The sequence below is a fragment of the Pan paniscus genome, chromosome 4 (assembly GCF_029289425.2).
Source record: "Pan paniscus chromosome 4, NHGRI_mPanPan1-v2.0_pri, whole genome shotgun sequence".
Lineage (NCBI taxonomy): Eukaryota > Metazoa > Chordata > Mammalia > Primates > Hominidae > Pan > Pan paniscus.
This window is the reverse complement of record NC_073253.2, coordinates 126,772,745-126,797,712: the sequence shown is the minus strand read 5'-3', so window position 1 is coordinate 126,797,712 and position 24,968 is coordinate 126,772,745. Positions and strand designations below refer to the sequence as shown.

Sequence of the window (24,968 nt, the reverse complement as noted above, 5' to 3'; positions counted from 1 at the left end):
CAGTTTCTTCACCCAAACTGGTAGACACTAAATAAGACAATTTAATTAGGATGTAGTAGAATTACTTAGATGTATAAGTTAGATTTTATTTTAATGTAATTGTTAAAAATTTTAGTGCCATTTTCATCATTACAATTGTCTTTTAAAAATTGCTGTAGTATTTCAATTGTTTAAATCACCTCTTTGAATTGGTTCTTTTATGCCTTAGTGCACAGGGAACAGAAACGTTTACTACTTACTCTCAAATACTTTAAAGTGATATATGACATTCTTTTGAAGTGACGGAGGCCTAAGCCAATCACAAGATGACAGCATTGTGGGAACAAGGCACTGTAGGCATAGTCTGGCTATAATGCCCATCCCTGGAACACTCTCATCCAGCAGCCCTGATCTCCTGCAGCCTACTACCAGTATGTTGGATTTTTCCAATCCTTCAGGTAATTTTCATATGTGATTTTATATTGCCATATTGGTACCAAATGAACAAATAGATGGTTAAGCCTTGTGCAGCAAGTGCTAGAGTTACTTGCAGCCCTCTTAACTCTAGATTATGACTTGATGCAAAAAACTAAAGGGAGATTGACTTGTTCTGTTAATTTGAATGGTACTTCCTCTAAAGTGAAACAGAAGTACATAAAAAAGAGACTACCTCTGGCCAGGCGCAGTGGCTTACGCCTGTAATCCCAGCACTTTGGGAGGCCGAGGCGGGCGGATCATGAGGTCAGGAGATTGAGACCATCCTGGCTAACATGGTGAAACACCATCTCTACTAAAAATACAAAAAATTAGCCAGACGTGATGGTGGGTGCCTGTAGTCCCAGCTACTTGGGAGGCTGAGGCAGGAGAATGGCGTGAACCCGGGAGGCAGAGCTTGCAGTGAGCCGAGATCGCACCACTGCACTCCAGCCTGGGCGACAGAGCAAGACTCCGTCTCAAAAAAAAAAAGAAAAGAAAAAAGAGACTACCTCTAACCACAGAATTAGGTATCTTTTAGTAATCCTAATCTAAGCAGTAGAATGAAAACAGAGACACTTCTCAGGCAAGATATATCTTACCCAGGGTGTGGAAAAGAATAAGGGAGATTATTTTAATCTAAGTGGCCTCACTTACCTTTTTCTATAACACACAGAAAAGTGTTAGTAATTTTGTAAAAGCAGATTTTTCCTCAGACAGTTGAAGCTGAAGTTGTTGTATTTGTCATGTATTGTTATCAGAGCGTTATAGCATAATGTTCATTGTTGTTTGGACTTTCAGTGTGGGATGTCAAGTTATTTTTTTTTGCGTCTATTCATGTCTTGAGGCAAAAATTGTCACAGTTATATAATCTAAAGTTTTGTTACAAAGAAGAAAACTTTCGACTTTGAATAATTATATATCCATCACTTAACAGATTTGAGACAGTTTTCAATAAAAGGCATATACAATTAAGCACTGAAACATATAATTGGGTCCAAGGAAAGGTGGGAGAAAAAATGCTTCTACAAAGATAAGCATAGTTCTGATTCACCTTCAATTTTGACTCTAAAGTTCCTAGCAGCTAGTGTAGAAAGGGAGGAAACCTAGTTCCATCTCGGTATTAGAAGGAAATATAAGTACAGTAGTAAAGTTCATGTTTTATTATAGCAACTTAAATAAAAACCTCAGGACATAACCTAATAACAGTTTAGTGAAGGTCATTCTGCACATGGTTTCTTCCTTTATATTTCAGTTGCCACTTAACCACTAGAGCGATTATTAAACCCAGTAACCTGTTCTGACACATCACACTCTCTACATGGCTACCAGTGTTCTTTTTAGAACAAAGATTTAATGAGTCATTACTTTCCTAAGACATTTGTAGTGATTTTTATATTAGTGAAGTGTCATTCATGAGACAGAAGACACTCCAGTTATTTGATCCGAAGTTAATGTGAAGATTGTTACCAAAGTATAAAGTTAATTAAACTATTTACCGGAAAGGGTAAAGGAAGCACTAAGATATCACAGAGGTAAGAAAACTGCAAACTGGATTCAGTTCTTGGCACGTAAAAGAAATGTCACTACCAGGGTGAAGAAGAAGTGTTGCTGACCTGAACCCCCTTTCTAGCCTCTTGTTCTGTCATTCTCTCCCCGCTATTACTTCAACCCTCCTTCCTGAGTATGGAATGAACTTTCAGAATGCCCTTTCTTTGCCCATGTTTGCCACCCATGGCCCTCTCCTTGCATGTCCAGTAAGCTTTTTTATTTGTCAGTGCTGAACTCCAGTGTTAACTCATCTGGGAAACCCACCTCCCTCTGCCGCAGAGTCAGTCTCTCCTATTGTTTGCTATGTGGCAGGATGGGAATTTATTTCTTTGTCTCTGTGTGTGTGTTCTACAGCAGTGCTTTTCACACTACGTAGAACATTCAAAAATAAAGTGTCTTCACACTTCCAAAGCACAAATTAAATATATGCTTTCATGAGACAAGTATTAGGGATCTTATGATTTGTAGTTTTAATAATTTATATGGCTGTATGTTTGCCATAGGTATATGTAGGATGTGGGGCTGAGGGAATAAGGGATAGGGTTGTAGGAGGAGGCAAGAGAGAAGTAAGTTGGAGATTTAGCTGGAGGAACAAAGAGAAGAGGTTGAAATTATTAAGTTTTAGAAACTAAGTCCCCATGGAGCTGAAATTCAGACCTATAAAGAAAAGGTGTGTTACTTAACTTGATTTCAAGTTGATTACATAATTCTCTCCTTGAGAACATGTTAAAAGGACTAAAGATAAAGATGCCTTTTTAAAATCTGTTCAGAGAACATCTGATATGTCTCAGTCTGCAACATGTGCTCATACCAGTAATGTGAACACATATATGATAGGTATTTAACTTATATTTTTAAACCCCCAAATGTGTAATTTTGTGAAAGGCTTTTTATCTAGTGATGGATATTATTTATATTTGGATTGAAAAAAACATCAATTCCCAGTTAATTCCAAATTCAGCTTCTTATGTAATTTATACAACACAAAAATTTAAATGAGCCATGTACATCACATATGTATATTATAGGACATGTGTAACAGCCAAGTTTGATTAATGTTTATTGGTCTTGAGCTTACCTATATTTATCCTGCATTTTCAAAGTTATTACTAGATCAAAATGAAAGTGGGGGCAAAGCTACAGAACTGTAAGTTTGTTTTTGATTGCTTACTTTGATTTTGCTTTATTTTTGCTGCATACAGCTGTTGGTTTTTATTGTAAGTATCTTAAAGACTATAGTATTCTATTGCCCTTCTTTGTATGTATTATTTTGTTATTTTTTAAAAGTCCAATGATACAGAATTGAATGAAGTAGTAAGCACAACTTTTCTTTCCACTTAGAAGGTAGCCAGTATTAACTGGCATGTGTCTTTTTAGTCATTTTTTTGAATATATATATGTTTTTAAGTTTGGATAGAATCAGTATACATGCTATTCTGTAACTTCTGAAATGTTCTTTGGGATTTCTGACTCAATACAAAATGAGTCCTAAAAAAAATTAGGAGTGTGGCTAAAAGAAATTTGAAAAGGAATTTTTTTCTATATCTGCATGTAGAACTTAACAGCTTTACTTCTTTTCACTTAATAGCCCAAACCCTTATTTGATTTATTTCATATAGTAAACTTAATTTTTTCTTCATTGAAAATTTTTTATTATTAGTTTTTAATTATAAAGGAACACAGTCATAGCTTTAAAAAAATTAAACTGCCAGAATAAGATACAATATAAAAGTCTCCACTCCTCAGAATTTGGTTATTAATTTACTTGTATATCCTTCCAGAAATTTCATTGCACATAAAATGTGTCTGCTGTTGCTTTCACCCCAAATGAGATGTTTTACTTTTCTTCCGCTTAACCGTTTCACTTTAGCAATATACCTTTGAATACTTTTCTGTTTCAAGGTGTGTTGTTCTACCACAAATTTTTAAACAGCTAACAGAATTTTTTTAACCAGTCCCCATTAGTAGACATTTACAGTATTGCCTAATCTTTGTGTTCACGTATCTTTACCTGTTTTATGTATGCATTATTATATTTTGAGTTTTGAAAAACTATTTTGTGAGAATTTGTTTTCCCTAGTGCCTAAAAAATATGTGTTTTGCCATTTGACCTGCAAAACTTAAAATGTTTACTATCTGGCTCTTTGCAGAACAATTTTTTCAATCCTTAATATACCACTACCCTTTGTTTTTTTGTGTGGCGCTTTTCACTGTATGAATTCTCTTCCTTACTCAATGTCTTGTCTTTCGTCGAGCTCATGTTTACTCACTTGAATTTAAGTAAATTCCCTGAGAGTGGAGGCTTTATCTGTCTCACTTACCACTGTAGCTTCATCACCTGGAACCCTATTGACACATAACAGGCACTTCATAAATATTTATTCAACAATTAACAATTTAAAGCAGAATGAAAAGTCAGTCTTTTTTTTAAAGATCATCTTAAATACCTAAAAGTTCTCCCATTTTTAGTGTAATCTCAGGGTCAGTACATACATCCTTCAAGTATTCATTTTTTAATTTTACCGCTGTAAGATTTATAAGTTAGCTCTCTAGAAACTTCATCTCTGATTGAAAGTCTAGATATCAGGTTTCTATTTAATTTATTTACCTATTACATAAGATTTCTACATATGAAATACGAACCTTGATCCTCCAAGATTTTTTTTTTTTTTTTTTTTGAGATGGAGTCTCGCTTTGTCACCCAGGCTGGAGTGCAGTGGCGCGATCTTGGCTCACTGCAAGCTACGCCTCCCGGGTTCATGCCATTCTCCTGCCTCAGCCTCCCAAGTAGCTGGGATTATAGGTGCCCGCCACCACGCCCGGCTAATTTTTTTGTATTTTTTTTAGTAGAGATGGGGTTTCACCGTGTTAGCCAGGATGGTCTCATTCTCCTGACCTCGTGATCCGCCCACCTCGGCCTCCCAAAGTGCTGGAATTACTGGCATAAGCCACTGCGCCCGACCCCAAGATTTTTTTTTTGACAGAGCCTCACTCTGTCACCCAGGCTGGACTGCAGTAGTATGATCTCGGCTCACTGCAGCCTCTACCTCCTGGGCCCAAGTGATCCTCCCACCTCAAACTCCCGAGTAGCTGGGCCTATAGGCACACACCACCACGCCCAGATAATATTTGTAATTTTTGTGGAGGCGGGCTTCTCCATGTTCCCCAGGCTGGTTTTGATCTCCTGGGCTCAAGTGGTCTGCCCACCTCAGCCCCCTAAAGTGCTAGAATTATAAGCATGAACTACCGCCCCTGGCTTCCAAGATTCTTTTTAAATGTCTGTTTTGCCTTTAAAATTGTACTGTATTTTTGTGTGCATTTTAGATTTGTGCCTAAAATTTGAAATGATTGGATCATTTTTTCCCTTTTGATTCAACTTTATTCGAACATATTGACCATTCATCTAAGCGATTAACATTTGAGTGTCTGCTGCATGCCAAATATTGTGCTTGGCGTGTATGTGGTTTTCCTACTAACAAGAAACATGTTTGTAAAGAATAGTATGTAATATATACGTAATAATTCTAAAATAGAGGTTTACACTGTCATTAATATTAACGCAGAGAAAGATTTTCCTCTGATGGCTCTCCATTGCTTTTCCAAGTTGACATTTGTTACCTTGGCAGATTCATCAGAGTTTGGATTAAGGGATACCCTTTAGATAATCCCATTTATGAATCTGTTCTAAAGGCACCCATGTGTGATACCTGAATCAATCTTATGTGATCATATAACAATTTGTCCTTCACATGGACAAATCACTTTAACAACGTATGACTTTGTAACACTATGCAGCAAGATATACAATTGTGTGCTCCTTCCCAGAATATGTTACAGTATATTGGCAGCAAGGGAAGAGAACATGAAATGTGTACAAATTCCCACCCTGTCTTTGTGAATAAATTTCTCTGAAGAAAGTAATAAAAGGTATCAGAACATCTCCCCATTCCCTCAAGGTCAGTCAGTACCACTGGCTAAGGCTCAGCCCCCAAAGATCTAGTAAAATGATTCAATTCTGGAGCCCAGGACAGCTAGGACCTACTTTTATGAAGAGGGTAGCAACAGTACAGGTAATAACAGTATATTGTTGGTTCCTTTTTTATGGACTTAGATAGTGGAAACCCATTTGTTCAGTATATTTCTCTTGGCAAATTGAAATTTCCATTTGTTTGCAATAATCTTCTAGCACAGGGTAGAGAGGTATATTAGTCCGTTTTCATGCTGCTGATAAAGACATACCCAAGACTGGACAATTTACAAAGGAAAGAGGTTTAATGCACTCGCAGTTCCACGTGGCTGGGGAAGCCTCACAATCATGGCAGAAAGCAAGGAGGAGCAAGTCACATCTTGGATGACAGCAGGCAAAGAGAGTTTGTGCAGGGGAACTCCTCTGTTTAAAACCATCAGATCTCGTGAGACTTATTCACTATTGTGAGAACAGCATGAGAAAGACTCACCCCCATGATTCAGTTACCTCCCACTGGCTCCCTCCCATGACATATGGGAATTGTGGGAGTTACAATTCAAGATGAGATTTGGCTGGGGACACAGCCAAACCATTTCAAGAAGTATGTCTGATTTTGATGGATCTTGAAACAGTCTGACCTTAAGTCTTGTAGGTTTAAAAACCTGATGATGTCAGCAGCCCACTAAGTATTGGCTCATCAGAATGAAATCTGAACAAGATGCATTTGATGACTCAGATTTCTTAATACATTGAGGAAAGAGAGTTTGATGCATCCTTCTTACAGAAGGAACCAGAGTAGATGAAGTATTCTACTTTCAACTTGAGAGGACCCAGAACATTCAACATATGTTGGCTAAGACTCCTTGTCCCTGGAATTATATTCATGTATATTCAGTTGAATCTTTCAGTCCTCAGAGCAAGTCTTTTTTTTTTTTTTTTTGGTCCTCAGTCTCAAGAGGACCAAAAAATTTATTTTATGAAAATATTTCCTGCCATATCTGTACCTGTTCCATTTCTCCCTTTTAACCAGGGATTATACCTCAGGACATTTTGAGATAAATTTGTAATTTGTTTTGTTTTGTTTTGTTTTGTTTTCCTCTAAAGGCTAACAGTGTCCATAATGCTAAGAAGGCGATGCTGGACAAACAGTATAATTACTTGAGCCCCCAAAATCTTCCATCCTGCCCCCACTGCAGTCATCACACACATACAAAAAAGCCACAGTAATATATATTCCCTAATTCTTTTTTTCTTTTTTGAGACGGGGTCTTACTCTGTTGCCCAGAGTGGAGTGCAGTGGCATGATCTCAGCTCATTGCAGCTTCAACCTCCCAGGCTCAAGTGATGCTCCCACTTCCACCTCCCGAGTAGCTGGAACTACAAGAATGTGCCACCACACCCAGCTAATTTTTAAAAATTTTTTGTAGAGATGGGGTCTTGCTATATATCCAGGCTGGTCTCAAACTCCTGGGCTCAAGTGATCCTCCAGCCTTGGCCTCCCAAAGTCCTGGGATTACAGGTGTGAGTCATACCCAGCCTGTATTCCTAATTTTTTTAAAAAGGAAACTTTTGCAACAGTAATTTATTGTCATAGGGAAAATTTTTAGTATTTGTTCATGCTATAAAGTCACTTTTCACTTAAATTTAATTATATTAAATATTAGCTTATCATGTTGAACATTGGTCCAGAGTTCTATAATGACAAAAAGAAATAAGATAGAACAAGGGGGGGTGGAATATTATTATTTACATGTGCTTATCATATAAACATTGTCTCAAATTAGAATTTTTCTACTAATAGCAGAAATCACAAGGGCAAAGACTAAGATTTCATCAGGTGAACATTTAAAATGTTCTTGTGTTACAAATAAATAAAATATGGAAACTAACATTTTCCACTTCATAGTTGGACTAAGTGTTGTTATCTATTACAATACAGCAGGAAAAAAACATAAAGGATACCAAAAAATATTTTTAAAAAGACATAATGGTTCATTAAACCATTATCAGTTACTGAGTCTTACCAGTAACCAAAGAAATGAAAAAAAATGATATTTTTTTGGAGGGAGGAAAAGAATAGGGCTTATGAAATGGGAAAGCAAAACAAAACATTAATACACAATTTTTGTAAGGATGTGACCAAATTTGTTCCCTTACACTCTAGGATTATAAAATATTATAACATCTCTGGAGAACAGTTTGGCAGTATATTTCAAAAACCTTAAAAGTATGCATGCCTTCTAATTCAGCAATTCTGTTTTTGAGAATTTTCACTGAGGAAGTAGATTGCCTGCAGAGGCTTACTTACTTTTGACAGGGGGTAGCGGGGCATATCATAATGTCATTTATAATAATAGAAAGTGGTAAGCAATCTAAATGTCATTAGGGGTTTGGATAATTGAAATATATAAAATACATATCATGGAGTACTATGTCTTCATTAAAAATAGTTTTGTAGAAGAATATAATGGCATTAAAATGTTTTATAAGATATTAAATGAAAAAATTCTGGCTTCCAAACCATATATATAGTATGAGCCCAAGTTTTGTTTTTGGGTTTTTCTATCAATTATTTGTTACCTGAAAAAAAAAAAAGGATATATTTATCAATAAATGCAACAGTGACTTCTGTTAATATTGTGAAATAGAAATGTATATTTCAGTGTTCAGAGGGATCACTGTGTTTCACGTTGCTTTTTGAAGGGTTTAAAAGTGATTTTTTAAAAAAATAACAAAGCATATCTTTCTATTTATGTAGATATCCCTGATCAAGTTATAAGAGTTTTCAAAGTGGATCAGCAAAGTTGCTACATTATCATCAGTAAAGACACCACAGCTAAGGAAGTAGTTTTTCATGCTGTTCATGAATTTGGTTTGACCGGTGCATCCGACACATATTCTCTCTGTGAAGTTTCTGTTACTCCTGAGGGTGTCATAAAACAGAGAAGACTTCCAGATCAGTTCTCCAAATTAGCTGATAGAATTCAACTCAATGGAAGGTGAATAAGCTTATTAGTGGATGTGCTTATTTGTAGATGTGCTTTTGAAGATTTCCTGTTAAAACAGCTTTTGTAAGTAGAAACATCATCATGTTTTAGTGCTCCTAAATTCACTCCAGAAGACGCTTGATAAAATATCTTGTCACTCCTGCTAAAATAAACTCTTAGAACCACTGATATAATCTAGTTCCTGTTTTTTTATAGAGGAAGCTGAATGATACAAATCTTCATATATATCTGAATGACTGTATCTACTAATTGATAAATTTGTTTTTAATATGGCCAGTATGTACTTTGGCAAAAGAAGCCATGGTTTTCACAGTTCTTTTTCTAAGTAGTTTTCCTTTAATGAATATGCAGGAAAATTTTAAAAATTTTAAAATGTGTTCTGAAAATTATTTAATAAACTAGATTATTTCTGTAGTACATTTGTTCCTTACTCTGGTTTTTTTTTTTTTTTTTTTGAGATGGAGTCTCCCTCTGTCGCCCAGGCTCGAGTGCAGTGGCGCGATCTCAGCTCACTGCAACCTCCACCTCCCAGGTTCAAGCGGTTCTCCTGCCTCAGCCTTCTGAGTAGCTGGGACTACAGGCACATGCCACCATGCCTGGCTAATTTTTGTATTTTTAGTAGAGACGAAGTCTCACCGTGTTGGCCAGGCTGGTCTCAAACTCCTTACCTCAAGTGATCTGCCTGCCTCAGCCTCCCAAAGTGCTGGCATTACAAGTGTGAGCTACCACACTCAACCACTCTGAGAATAATCTTATTGGTAACCCAGTTTCATATGTAGAACAAGATCCCTAGAAAGCTTACAGTGACTGCATGCCATGGTTGCTGTGAAATGAGAATGAGTTAACTCTGTTTTGCTGGCTGTACATAGTGGTTAAGAACATAGACCCTGGATTCAGATTGCCCACGTTCAAATCCCGGCTCTGGCTATGTGACCTTGAGCAAGTCGTATGTAGCTTCTCTACCTGAATTTCCTCACCCATAAAATGAGGATAATAATAGTAGAATATATCTCATGGGAATGTTGTAAGGATTAAATGAGTTACTAAGTATACCATACCTTATAATGTTAAACATTATTATATATAGCATAATGAGTTTCAGCACTATTATTTATGGCATTGTCTTAGGCATATGAACAGTCTAAAAGCAGAAAAAAGAGTTTCTTGACAGTAAAAAATAGATGGATAGATGGATACAAACTTAGGCTTAAATCAAGTTGGATTATTAGAAAAGAACGAAGTAAAAGCAGGTGATACATTACCTCTTTTCCTTAGTAACATCCCTGCACAAGATGTTTCCTGTCTCTTAGCTTTTAAGTGCTTTAGAATTGTTGATTTAAGAGAAGAAAGCAAAATATAGGTCTTAATGTGTGGTAACTGATAAGTGCCACTTGCTGGAATGAGGTTTTGTATTTAACAAGGGAGAAACCATTAGTGGAAGTGTTTCCCCTCCTCTGTAGATTTCATTCTTCTTGCTTCACTTGGAAATTTATTTAAAAAGGAAGTGAGTGGAGTAACTTCTGAATAGAGATTTTTAACCGTCTTGATTCAGGAATTTATTTTGCCTTAATTAGAATTCATGCTATTCATAAACAAATATTTACATAGTACCAATCCTCTGTCAGATAAAACAGTAAGATAAAAGCTTTACGAGGGCAAGGCCAGTACCTAAAATAGTATCTGACAGATAGTTTCATAAAATAATTAAGTTCATGACATAACAACATTATTTTTACTCTTTAATAGATGCCAGTTGGTAGAATAAGAGACAGACTTCTCAAAAATCTTTTCATTTAAAATGTTAACTTTTCATTTTATCTGTAAATGAATATTTTTGGCTTAAAGTTATTAACAGTAAAATGATATTTTACAATGACAAAAAGGAAAAGTGCTCTTATTTAATCATATTTATGAATACATTTATTTAAAAAAATTTTTCCATTTAGGTATTACTTAAAAAATAACATGGAAACAGAAACCTTATGTTCAGATGAAGATGCTCAAGAACTAGTTAAGGAAAGCCAGCTATCCATGCTGCAGCTCAGTACCATTGAGGTGGCCACCCAGCTGTCAATGAGGGACTTTGATTTGTTTCGTAATATTGAACCGACTGAGTACATCGATGACCTTTTTAAGTTAAATTCCAAAACAGGAAATACTCATTTGAAGAGGTTTGAGGACATTGTAAACCAAGAGACATTCTGGGTTGCCTCAGAAATTTTAACTGAAGCAAATCAGCTCAAACGAATGAAGATTATTAAGCATTTTATTAAAATTGCACTTCATTGTCGAGAATGTAAGAACTTCAATTCCATGTTTGCAATAATAAGGTAAGTTGGTACAAATAGGTACAAATGTCTGTATGGTTTTGTCATTACATGAAGCTGATTTTCTACTTAGGTATTCAATGCCTGTGAAAAGAAATGTTCAATTAATATGCCTTTATTGAAGTGTTGTTAGATTTAATGTATTTTCCATTCTGGTGGTATTGGCTTTTTCTATTTTTGTTTCTTCCATCTTTCTTTTACTTCTTTTTTGTAAATGAAAGTGGGTGATTGCCTTCTAATTTTTCTTTCTCTCCCTTCATCTCCAACCCCCCGCCTTGAGTGATTATATCATCTTTGGATATGTGCCCAGTGGCTGGTCTTTATCATTAGACTTCTGTACTGTGCTTTTTTAAGTACCTGCCTCACTATGATTTGACTCTGAAAAATCACAGTATGGTATCAGTACTTTGACATAAAGTTGCTATTTTGAAACAACAACGTTGATAATAATGGCAACCATTTGGTAAGCTCTTCCTGTTTGCCAGGCACTACATGAGGTTCACTGGATGTGGTGTTCCTCAAGCAAGTTAGGCTGTTAGAATAATAAAAATGTTTTGACATTCATAAGCCCAGGAAGTGTAGATAATTACGTGAGCTCTCCCACTCCCTTCTCCCCACTTATTATGAAAAGTTAATTGTAGGTAATTTATTTTCTGATCTTTATTTAGCACACTGTAGATCAACAAAGGGATTCTTCTTAAAACAAGTTTAATTTTAAAAGGGAGAGGAGTTGTAGTTAGCTCCATTTTTAAGGCCATGATGTGCTTATAAATCGCAGCATAATTCCACTTGAACTAATCCTACCTATACACATCCCCCACAGAATTCATAATGATTTGTTTCTACTCCTCATGTAGATTAAGATTAAAAAGTAGAATCTTTATAGGGACTCTTTATTCATGACCCTGTCATGGTAATAGGATGTGCCTTTATTAAATTAACCAGTGTCTACAACTGAACTGAACACTCTAGGAGTATTGAATAGAGATTAACAGAGTGGTCTTTAGAATCAGCTGCACCTGTATTTGAATCCTGCCTGTCCCATATAGTAGCGATGTGTCAGTGAAAAACTGAAGATAGGTTTTCTTATCTGTAAAATACCACCTATATCACAGTTTTTAAACAGCTAGGTCTAAAACAGAGGAATAAAGATGCCACTGATAAACACTTGGAAGGCTAGAAATGGAACCTGTTTGTAAAGGAAGCATCAAGTAAAGAATTTGAAAATTACGGACTCAGTTTTAGAGTCCACTATGAAGAAAATTGATTGACACTGAGAGAATAGATCTCTGTATAAAAAAGAGGGTAGAAAGAAAGTGGTAGAGGTCTAAAAACCATACCTTAGTATGATGACTCAGTGTGAGGGTAAGGAAGAAGAGTCTAGCCAAAGAGATGGAGGATCAGTACAAGAAACAGAGTAGCACAGTTATGACAGTGTCATCAAAGCCAATGAAAGAGAGTGATTTGAGAGAAGATGTGATGGACAGTAGCCCAAAGAAGGGAGTGGATAGGAAAGGGCTGAGATTTGGTTAAGAGGCTTTGTTTGGTTAAGAGATTTGTTTTGTTACAAAGAATATTTGTTCTGCACATTTTCATAGCTCATGTAAAGATCATTGCTTTGTTTCTTTTGTATTCTTTTTAAGATAATTGTTTTGTATTCTTGTACTTCATGTTCAGGTAGATCAAAGAATATACTCTTTTCAGCAGAGATGGCAAAGGTGAATCATTCTGTTCTGGCTATAATTAACAACTTTTTATAATTATAAAATAATTTTAACTTTTTGAATAGACATGACATGTACATGGAAAAAACTTTAAAGATACTGAAAGAGTACACAGCGAAAGTAACTCTTTGTCTCACCCAGTCCCTAATCCACCCAAATTTCTCTCCCCAGAGATACTGTTACCTTTTTTCATTCAAGAAATACTCTATCCATATAGCAAGCATATAAATATATATTTAAAACCACCTTGGCTTATTTTTTTAATTTATCTTGGAGATTATTTAAAATCAGTTCTTATAAAGTTGTCTCATATTTTTTAAACAACTATGAAGTACTCCTTTGTATTGTGGAGTGCACATTATGGATATTTCTAAATTTCCAGACTTTGGCAATTTAAAACAGTGTGTGGTGTTTACTTTTGCCATGTAGAAATTTTTTTATTTTTATGTAGATGTATTTTTTTTTTCCTGCTGGAGTTTCTGCATTTTGTGGTTAGTTAAGAACAAAGAATTGCCTAGGTTTGAATCCAGTGTTGGCACTTGTTGTCTATGTGAACTAAGTTTCCTCATTTGTCAAATGGGAAATCCTGGTAGTTCCTACCTCATAAGGTTAAGAGTATTCAATGAGCTAATACATTGAGAGCTCTTAGAACACCCTAGACAACATTTTTTATTAATCTTGAATTCATTTTTATGTAAACAGTGAGATAAAGAAATATATCTTTCTTTGTTCCAAATGACTTCTTCACCCAACATCATTAATCAATCTTTTTTTCTAAAATATGCAATGCCATCTATTATGTACTGAAATCTAACACATATTTGGGTTTATGTCTGCACTCATTGCTTCATTGATTTGTCTATTCATTTACTGTTTTAGTTGCTGAAGTGGTAAAATAGTTTTTAAGGTCTGATAGGGCTAGTCAAACCCCTTATGACTCTCTTCATACTTTTCTTTGGCTATTTCTGGCATGTTTATTTGTTTCATATCAACTTTAGAATCAATTTATGTAGTTCTTTTAAAAAGTTTTGTTGATGTCTGGGTGCGGTGGCTCACGCCTGTGATCCCGGCACTTTGGAGGCCAATGCAGGTGGATCACAAGTTCAGGAGTTCTAGACCAGCCTGACCAACATGGTGAAACCCCATCTCTACTAAAAATACAAAAAAATTAGCCAGGTATGGTGGCACATGCTTGTAATCCCAGCTACTCAGGAGGCTGAGGCAGGAGAATCACTTGAACCCAGGAGGTGGAGGTTGCAGTAAGCCAAGATCATGCCACTGCACTCCAGCCTGGGTGACAGAGCAAGACTCTGTCTCAAAAAAGAAAAGAAAAAGTTCTGTTGATGTTTTCATTGAGATTACATTAAATACCTAGATTACTTTAGTGGACATTTGATAGCTTTGTAACAATGGCTCTTGCCATCCAAGAACACTTATTCCACTTGTTTCAGTTTTCTTTTATTTCCTCTGTGGAGTTGTTTTATTAGTCTGTTTTCACACTGCTGTATAGAAATACCTGAGACTGTGTAATTTATAAAGAAAAGAGGTTTAATTAACTCACAGTTCCCCATGTCTGGGGAGGCCTTAGGAAACTTACTATCATAGTAGAAGACGAAGGGCAAACATGGCGTGTCTTACATGGCAGCAGAGAGAGAGAGAGTGAGGGGGGAAGTGCCACACTTTTAAACCATCAGATCTCTTGAGAACTCACTGATTATCATGAGAACAGCGTAGGGGAAATCTGCCCCCATGATCCAGTCACCTCCCACTGCGTCCTTCCCCTGACATGTGGGGATTACAATTCCACGTGAAATTTGGGTGGGGACACAGAACCAAACCATATCAATTTTTATAGTGGTGTTCATGTAAATCTTGAACATTTGTTTGAATGTTTAATATCTTTTATTGCTGTTGTGAATGGGATCCTTATATTATGAATGGGATCCTTAAGTTTTCTAATGGTTTCTGCCTAAGTATTCTAATGCATATGAATATCAGTGTTGTACCTAGTACCTTACTGCATTCTTCATGCTTCTAATAATTTTTAGTTAATATTTTGGGAGTTTGGAGTTAAACAATCTAATTTTCTTCAACTAATGATAACTTTACATCTCTCATTCCATTTATTAATAACTATTTCTCTATTTTGTCTATTTTCATCTGCTGGTGCTTCATATTAAATGATACCATTGTCCCTCAGTATCTGTGGGGCATTCGTTCCATGGCTCCTCACAGATAGCAAAATCCTCACATACTCAAGTCCTGCAGTTGACCCTGAGGAACTTGTGGATACATAAAGTCAGCATTAGCAGGTTTCACATCCAAGGAAACTGTATTTTTGATCCACATTTGGTTGTGAATGTGGAACACTCAGATACGGAGGGGTGACTGAATTTATTGAAAAAAATCTGCATATAAGTGGATCCATGCAGCAGTATTCCACGGTAGCAGGAGTTAGCCTTGTATGTGAATTGTTTTATCCTTTACTTTTTCTTAGTAAATGGAGATTGTGGCAGCATTAGGGCTGCTTACAGCTCAGAGTGTCTCCCTTCTCTCCTGTCTCAAACAGATTTGTACCAAAGTGTATCACTGTGTGCCATGCCAAATAAAGGATTGTTGGCTGGGCATGGTGGCTCATGCCTGTAATCTCAGCACTTTGGGAAGCCAAGGCAGGCAGATTACTTGAGCTCAGGAATTCAAGACCAGCCTGGCCAACATGGTGAAACCCTGTCTGTACTAAAAATATAAAAATTAGCCAGGCATTGTGGTACACACCTGTAATTCCTGTAATCCCAGCTACTCAGGAGGTTGATGCACAAGAATCACTTGACCCTGGGAGGCAGACGTTGCAGTGAGCTGAGATCGCACCACCGCACTCCAGCCTGGGCAACAGAGCAAGACTGTGTCTCAAATAAATAAATAAAGGATTGTTGTTTTTAACCTCAGGGCAGAAAGAGTTCTGCTTTGGAGAACTGTTTGTCAGCTTTCATTGGTATCTTCAGCTGCAGACATTATTTTTCATCAGCTTTGCTTACTCCTGTTTGACCTCGACTATTTTTTGACAACCTTTCTAGTGTGTTGAGGAGTTTGTTATCTTAGTTTTGGTGGATATGAAATTTGTATTGGTTACTCATCGTTCTTACAGTGGTTTGGGGAAATTTCTGAGAAGCAAAAGGGAACAAAGATACCTAACTCCATGCCTTAAAGTCAGAAATCAGGAGAACATTTTACAGTGGTGTTGGTAAAAGTCAGATGGCTGAGAAACAGGATTTGCTGATAAGAAAATTGAGGCATTGTATATACACTATTCATTTGGCAACCTACCTATGTGATGGTACTGTAGAGGTAAAGGATTCATAAAGACTTGCAGCCTAACTGGCATGAATTATGTTTTCAAGTTAGGGAATATCTGAGCCTATTTAAAATCCTGTGGAAGGGAGACATTGAATATCTGGAGGCTTAGTGAACAGGATTAGAACCTAGGAATATGGATGTATTGGAATCAGGGATGTGAGTGAACAAAATCGCAGGAAAAAAAAGGCTTCCTAAGGTGCAGAATTAGCCCCAGTTATTATTTAACAGTTGTTCTCAGCATTACTTAAACCGCTTTAAAATAGGTAATGTCTCCATAAAGTTATTTCTAAGTAAAACAAGCAACATTGTGATGCTTGAAGTTTTTTTTAAGTTAAATGTATATTTTGTGGAATTATTCTGTCACTTAAATGAAACTGTAAAATAAATGCTATGTAGGTATAGAACTATAGGAAAGCATTATAGTTTGAAAGAAGTTCTTGTAAGATCAGGGAGTCTCTTATTTATTTTTTTCTCAGTTTTTCTCTTGTTTATTTCAATGTGTTAAAATATGTCCCTGCTTATTTTTACTTCTATTAGAGAAAATGGTGTATATGCTGACCTGAGTCCACCCCTTCCCCCAAGTTTCTTTTTAATGTTTCTATTCTCATCTTTGGCAGTGGCTTGAACCTGGCATCTGTAGCAAGACTCAGAGGAACTTGGGAAAAGTTACCAAGCAAATACGAGAAACATCTTCAAGATCTACAAGACATTTTTGATCCATCTAGAAACATGGCAAAGTATAGAAATATTCTTAGTAGTCAAAGTATGCAGCCTCCAATTATTCCACTCTTCCCTGTTGTCAAGAAAGATATGACATTTCTACATGAAGGTATGAAAACGTTATTTATTGATGTTTTACCATATGGTTTATCTAAAGTCTACCTGAATTGATTTTTGTGTATGGTATATTTCCTATTCTATTAATTTGGTAACTATACACTATCTTACCATTTTTCTAGTGTTGAATTAGATGTCATACCATACATATTTGTTAATTAGTTTAATATTTATTAGTACTTTTTTCTGTGTCAGATAATGCAAGGAACTTAGACCACTTAAATTCCATTTGCTCGGCTGGACGCGGTGGCTCACGCCTGTAATCCCAGAACTTTGGAAGGCCTAGGCAGGTGGATCATGAGGTTGGGAGATCAAGACCATCCTGGCTAACATGGTGAAACCCATCTCTACTAAAAATAACAAAAGATTAGCCGGGGGTGGTGGCGGCCGTCTGTACTTGGGAGGCTGAGGCAGGAGAATGGCAGGAGCCCGGGAGGCAGAGCTTACAGTGAGCCGAGATGGCGCCACTGCACTCCAGCCTGGGTGACAGAGCGAGACTCTGTCTCAAAAATAAAAAACAGTTCCATTTGCTCATCTCCTGATTTTCATGCAGTTGTTGCTGTGCTTTTAACACAAGATATTGTTGCTTAATAAAGTCAGTATTTAACCTTGCCTATATATTTACTTTTGTTGTTGTTACTACTATTTTTTATTCATTCTTGCATTTCAGAGCTTCCGTATTGCTGGGCATAGTTTTTCGGCCTTATAGAACACTGTTTAGTATTCTCCTTAAGTGCAGGTTTGCTGGTGATGAATATCTCTTAATTTTTGTTTATCTGAAAATGCCTTTACTTCATTTTCAGAGGATTTTTGGTTGGCAGCTATCTTCTTCAAACACTTTGAAATGACATTCCATTGTTCTGTGCCTTCCACTGTTAATGTTGAGAAGTTAGCTTACAGTTTTTTGTTTTTGTTTTTGTTTTTGTTTTTTTTTGAGACGGAGTCTCGCTCTGTCGCCCAGGCTGGAGTGCAGTGGCGCGATCTCGGCTCACTGCAAGCTCCGCCTCCCGGGTTCACGCCATTCTCCTGCCTCAGCCTCCCTAGCTTACAGTTTTATTTGCTGTTGCTTTAACTGTAATCTGCCTTTGTTTGATACTGGCTGTTAAGATTTTGTTTTTTCTTAATTTCTTTCTAGTTTTGCTTAATATGACTAAGTGTGGGGTTTTGTTTTTGTTTCTTATTCTGATTGGTGTCTATAGGACACCTTGAAACCTATGGTTTTGTATTTTTCATCAGTTTGGGAAAATTCTCAGTAATTGTATCTTTTATTCTCTCTCCAACTATGTCTCATTTCTGGTAAATTCATTACTGATGTCCTAATTCCAGTTATTATTTTTGTTTGTTTTACAGCTTCCTTTTTCTTTTTTTAGTTTAATGTTCTTTTCCAGAGTTCTCATTGTTTTTTCTTGTCTTTGAACATATTCAACATCGTTATTTCAAGGTCTGCCTCTAATAATTCCATAATCTGGATCCCCTTTGGGTCTTATTCTGTTTTCTCCTTTTTACTCTTTCATTTCTGTCATGTTATGTTTTCTCCTGATGTGCCTGGTTATTATTGAAAAGTGAGATTACAGAAATAATCTCGCTTTTTTAATGATGTTCCATATCTCCAGAGAGGATTAAAGTTTGCTTCTGGCAGGCAGTTAGGGGTGCTAGAATTCCAAAATCACTTTAATCCATTTTGATGTAATTTAACAAAAGACTTTTATCCCAGTCTACATTCAGTTTATCCTTGGTCTCAGGATATAGCTCCTCAGAGTTTCAACCAAGCATTGGAGGTTTACAAGGACTTAAGTTGCTTTTCCTTTTACCTCAAAAGACAGGGTGTCTGTACTTGGTTTTTCAGCTCATTATCCCTTTCTGAAATCAGATACACCTAGGGGCAAGCACTGGGAAATGCAAAACTTGCTTCTCTGCATTTTTTTGTACTTTTGTCCAGCTTTTCTGATCTCACCAGAAGTGTTGTTCTAATTATGTAGTCTTACTGCCTCTTCTTTCATTATCACTCATTTTTCATAAGGAAATGTTACAGGCTTCAGGTATGTTTTTCTGACATGTTCCTTGAAATATGTTTATATAACTTGAGAGTATTCATCATGATTACTTTGTTTCCAGCTTGTGTTGAGACCCTGAACAATTCATGTGTCCAATCTATACGTGCTGTTTACCGTATGTTCCTCAGTCTTGCCTTCAGGGCCTTGGACTTTGACAGACCTCAGGGTCTACCTCGGGGGATAAATGGGGTCATGCTATGTTATAGACAAGTGTGAAAAAATAATGCTATAAACAGGTTGCCCTTTGTTTGGGATTTTTGTTTTGTTTTGTTTTTTTGTGGATTTTTTTGAGGTGAGATCTCACTCTGTTGCGCAGGCTGAAGTGTAGTGGCACAGTCATGGCTCATTGCAGCCTCAAACTCCTGAGCTCAGGCAATCCTCCTGCCTCGGCCTTCCAAAGTGCTGGGATTACAAGTGGGAGCCATTGTGCCCCGAGCCCATGAAAATGGTTTTAGAAGCCATGCACAGTTTATCATTTGACTTTATTCATAACCATCACTCCTATATGGAACACAGTTCCTAGTGGCTCATTCCCTAAGAGCAGGGTTGAACCATGTATGGGTATACCAGTTCTTAAAAGCAAAATTGGCACTGTGATAAAGAAGGTCCTTCTTTGTGCCCCTCAAGATTACCACCTTGACTTTTGCTACTTTTATGTAGATAATTTAATTTTGAACTTAAACATTTATTTTCATTCTATAGGAAATGACTCCAAAGTAGATGGTTTAGTAAACTTTGAGAAGTTAAGAATGATTTCCAAGGAAATCCGCCAAGTTGTTCGAATGACTTCTGCTAACATGGACCCAGCTATGATGTTTCGACAGAGGTAGGACATTGAAATATGTAAAAGTGTTAGAGTGGTATCAAGGGTAATATAATAATTAAAATATTTATCATTTATTGATCATATTTATTCTACCATGTGTGCTGTACAAAGTGCTTTATATGTGTCTGTTTCATGTAATCATTTATCATTAATAACCATAACAGGTAGGTGATATTAGCCTTCGTTATACATATTAAGAAACTGAATGAAGCTCAGAGCAGTTTTTACATAATTTGCAAATATTTGTATGTGTATAGTTCTGTATTATTGTTCTTTAAAACATCAGCAGGCCGGGCGCAGTGGCTCACGCCTGTAATCCCAGCACTTTGGGAGGCCGAGGCAGGCGGATCACAAGGTCAGGAGATCGAGACCATCCTAGCTAACAAGGTGAAACCCTGTCTCTACTAAAAAAAAAAAAAAAAAAAAAAAAATCAGCAAACAAATACAATAAAATTGCTGATATTCATCTTGTTTTCATCTCGTTTCTAAGCTAATTTGTAAAGTATTAGTCTATGTCTTTTATTTTTACTGAATATTTTTAATGTTCTGTTTCTGTTTAATTCATACTTCATTCCTGTAAACCATTTTTCTTTTTCTCAAATTATACTGTGTTTCATTTGTATATAAGTTTTTATTACATACAAATGAACAGAATTTAGAAAGTGCAAATTTAATCATACTTTACTAAAAATGAAAAATTTTGTTGTGTTCTGTATTAACCTGATATTTTAAGAATGCTTTTTAAGGTTCATTTTTAATGTAATAACAAAGGCTTCCTCAGCTTACAAAAAATTGAAACAAAGTATGTTGTTAAGTATTCCTAGTAATTTTTTTTTTTTTTTTTTGAGACGGAGTCTCACTCTGTCGCCCAGGCTGGAGTGCAGAGGCGCAATCTCGGCTCACTGCAAGCTCCACCTCCCGGGTTCACGCCATTCTCCTGCCTCAGCCTCCTGAGTAGCTGGAACAACAGGCGCCTCCCACTACGCCTGGCTAATTTTTTGTATTTTTAGTAGAGACAAGGTTTCACCGTGGTCTCGATCTCCTGACCTCGTGATCCACCCGCCTCGGCCTCCCAAAGTGCTGGGATTATAGGCGTGAGCCACCGCGCCTGGCCTATTCCTAGTAATTTTTATAATTTTCAGGGTGTAAATAAGACATTGTGGTTTTAATTTTTGATCTGATTTCCTTTTGGTCCTATGTGTATAGCTTCAGTTCACAGGGACATTAAAAATGAAATCATGTACAGGGGCCGACACAATTTCTATGGCTTAAAAAAATATACTGTGCTAAGGAAACAAAAATACTTGGTATTAGGTTGGTGCAAAAGTATTTGTGATTTTTGACATTACTTTTACACCAACACAATATTTTAAAAGCCAGAGTTGGAATTTTTGTAACCCAATAGAACCAGTGATACACTGGGTTTTTTTTTTTTTATTTGTTTTCTTTAAATTGTTGTTTAGGGGTCTTTGTTTTTGAGACAGGGTCTCTCACTCTGGTTGCCCAGGCCGAAGTGCAGTAGTGGTGTCTTGGCTTACTGCAGCCTCAACCTCCCGGGTTCAGGTGATCCTCCCACCTCAGCCTCCCAAGTAACTGGGGCTACAGGTGCATGCCACCATGTCCAGCTCATTTTTTTTTTTTTCCAGTAGAGATAGGGTTTCACCATGTTCCCCAGGCTGGTCTTGAACCCCTGGACTCAAGCAATTCACATGCCTCAGCCTGCCAAAGTGCTGGGATTACAGGCGTGAGCCACTGCACCCGGCCTAGGTGTCTTTGTTTTTGCAAGTAGTTGATCTGATGGTTTCTCTGGTTTAGAGATCCACAAAGCATGGAAGGAAGGGAGAGTGTGCCAGATCTCCTCTTTCCTACACATCCCACTTCTGCACCTTGAGAATCACTACATGTAATGAATGATGTCATTGCTTAACAGTGTGGAAGCAGAAAATAGTAAGAACTAGGTACCAAAGCAAAGAAGGGTTTGTTTGGTTTTTTGTTGTATGTCCTTGTACAATGACCCTAACACTCCCTATTGGCTTATATGGACCTCTATTTACTTACACATGTTAACATCCTGATTCCTGAAGACATGATGAATTTGTGACCCTGCCAGACCAGTTTATAATATACTAAGTACTAGCCATACTTCAGTAATGAGCAAAGGAGAAAAACTGATGAGGAAATTAATAAACATGGCTGTTTTCTTGGGAATGGCCTGGATTGAATACAATAAGGTATTGGGGGAAAATAAAAAACATCTTTTTTAAAGATTGGACTGAATTTTTCCTGAATCAGTTTTGTCAGCCAGTGCTAAAATGTAATACCTTTCTTTAAGCAAACAATGTCCATTTTGGTGGTGTATGAGTATCTAGTTTGTCCAAAGTAACCCCTTTTAACAGTAATCAATTTGCAGACTTAAAAAATAGAATCTTTAGTCAATCAAACAGGAATGTAAAGATATATAGTATTATGAAGATTTTAATGATATGTTTTTTCTTACATTTTAAGTTGGATTTGCTGGTCAACATTTCTTACAAGACATCTTGTCAGAAATTTCTGCACTTAAAAATGAAATTTTATGTTTTTATGTCCCTTGTAATTTCATTGTGTCACTTAAATGAGTGGCCCAAAAATCTTGCCAGCAAGATGTTCAGAAATTCTATTCCTTTAAGGTCTTTTCCCTTAAAAACTTTGAATTCAAAATTTATATTATAGTAAGTAAATGTTTTTCCTTAAGCTTCTTATTTATATAAGCTTCCTGATGAATTAGGTATTTAAAATATAATTGGTCTAAAGCATATTTTCATAAAGTATTTTGGAGCTTTTTTGACCTTCAGTATATACTCATCTTACCCTCCTGCCTTCCATTAAAGTCATTTTACTGTTAAGCTGTAATTTTTTCCTGATAAAATTTTTTCTGTTCTTTTCTGTCTGCATAGTTTCTCTGACTCTCAACTGTTGTCTTTTTTCTGTGCTTTCCTATTCAAACACATGCTTCAATGTTTGTGGCTCTTGCTTACAGGAAGAAGAGGTGGCGGAGTCTGGGGTAAGTGTAGAGATGAACGCAACTGGAATGAAGGTTGTGCGACTCTTAACATATATTGCATCCTTTTCATTAATGCACGCACATAAAATAGCATGAATTCTATTAACCCTGTCAGCCTACATTCCTGACAAATGCCTTCTGCTAACAAGGTGAAAGTAGTGATAGAACTAGCTATTTTTCCTTTATTTTTCCACTATTGATGCCCTATAAGTCCTTTTTAGATTTTGATTTAGCTAGGTCAGTTAGATGATGATAATGATAGTGAATATTTGTTGTGTGCTTGCTATGTGCCATACATTGTTCTAAGCACTCTAAACGAATTATCTTACTTAATTCTACTACTACCCTATAAAGGAGATACTTTTCTTTCCATAGTATGGATGGGAAAGGTTGAGTTGCCTAAAGTTTTAGTTCATTAATGGTGGATCCAAAACTAGGTAGTCTAGTTCTAGAGTTCACACCACTTTCTTTTATTCAAATGCCACATTTTATAAAAGTAAATATATCATATAAATATATAAAAATGAATGAAAGATCTGTTTGTGAAGGTTGCATTTTCCATCAGTTTTCTAAAAAGAGGCAGCCCTTATCCAAGCTGTACTATAAAATTGAACTAGAAGATGATTTTATTTCCTCAGACCCACTAATGCCACTTACTTGTAGCATTGACTGAATTTTATTTGAAATTTTTACCAGCTTTAATTGAAGATTCCCTTATCTTTAAAGTTGTGATAGAATCAGCAACTGACACTATTTGTTATAGAGTTAGGTCTCTACTTCTACATAGCTAAGTGTCTATTTAGAATCATAGAATGTTAAAGATCTTATAAATCATCTATCTAGTCCTTTCATTTTTAGATGAAGAAAGAGATGACTTTTGTGGATGAAGGGATTGCATAAGAAGAATTTTGTTATTTTAAGACTTGTAGTGAACCATGAAGTTAGAAGCTTTTATTACATGTAAGAAGAATTCTTTTGTGAGCCACCTTCTTTATTCGAGTCTTGCCTCATTTGTGGTCTTATTTTCTGTTAATGCTTGGTGAACTTGACTTTCCTTCTATTTTCTTTCTCCCTTCTCTGTGTGTTTCCCATGTGTTTTCTTCTGGATCGCAAATTTATGTCTTGGTCTCTTTTGGCTCTTCTCATTCTCACTGAAAATAGAAATTGATACCTGGCATTACTATTATAAAGAAGAATACTTGGACAATATCTTTTAGTGGGCATTGGGTGTGTTTGAATGACTTATGTTAACATGTTTCACGTTCATTCAGCTTTAGGGTTACACTGTATGATGCTTACAAACATTAGGTATATTTATTTTATATCAGCATTTTTCTGTTTTCAAAGTAGTTTAGAAAACATTTGATCGACGTTTATCACAGTGTTTTTATTTGTTAGAATTTTGTGTCTCCTAGATTTGTCAACACCTACTTTTTTATATTAACTAAGATAAAAATCATTAAATATTTGTGTTAAAATTTGCTCCTAAATAGCTGCAACTTGATTTTACTGCATTTCTTTGAATTCAAGACATCGTCAATTGTTGGACATATTGTTATTTTATCTACTACTAAGGAAAATCACTGCAATGTCCTGTTACCACTGAGAATTTCTACTTTATGCTTATTGAAGGAGCTCTTATGGACTTGGCTATGGATTTTTATCACAATGTCAAAACTGAATTTTTAAAAATCAATATTTTTATTCACATAAAAAGGAAAATATAAGCAAAGTAAATTGGTTTAGGTTATCCTAAAATTTCTTTATATTCAAAATATGAATCTTCTGAAATGTTTTCTTTTAGAGTCATTAGCTTCTGGATTT

General features: G+C 36.1%; 1 protein-coding gene across 9 annotated transcripts in view; it reads left to right on the top strand.

The window, feature by feature from the left end:
• RAPGEF6 (Rap guanine nucleotide exchange factor 6) overlaps positions 1-24,968 on the top strand; it is a 215,353-nt gene that overhangs the window by 165,681 nt on the left and 24,704 nt on the right. For 3 of the 9 annotated variants that reach the window (XM_003829324.6, XM_034960451.3, XM_055112619.2), the window contains 7 exons: positions 280-437; positions 3,207-3,221; positions 8,730-8,970; positions 10,926-11,309; positions 17,002-17,213; positions 19,978-20,101; positions 23,121-23,144. In XM_003829324.6, coding sequence (XP_003829372.1) covers positions 280-437; positions 3,207-3,221; positions 8,730-8,970; positions 10,926-11,309; positions 17,002-17,213; positions 19,978-20,101; positions 23,121-23,144 — 1,158 coding nt within the window. The remainder of the gene's footprint in view (positions 1-279; positions 438-3,206; positions 3,222-8,729; positions 8,971-10,925; positions 11,310-17,001; positions 17,214-19,977; positions 20,102-23,120; positions 23,145-24,968) is intronic. The other 6 variants (XM_003829323.6, XM_003829322.6, XM_008954690.5 and 3 more) reach the window with 2 other exon arrangements.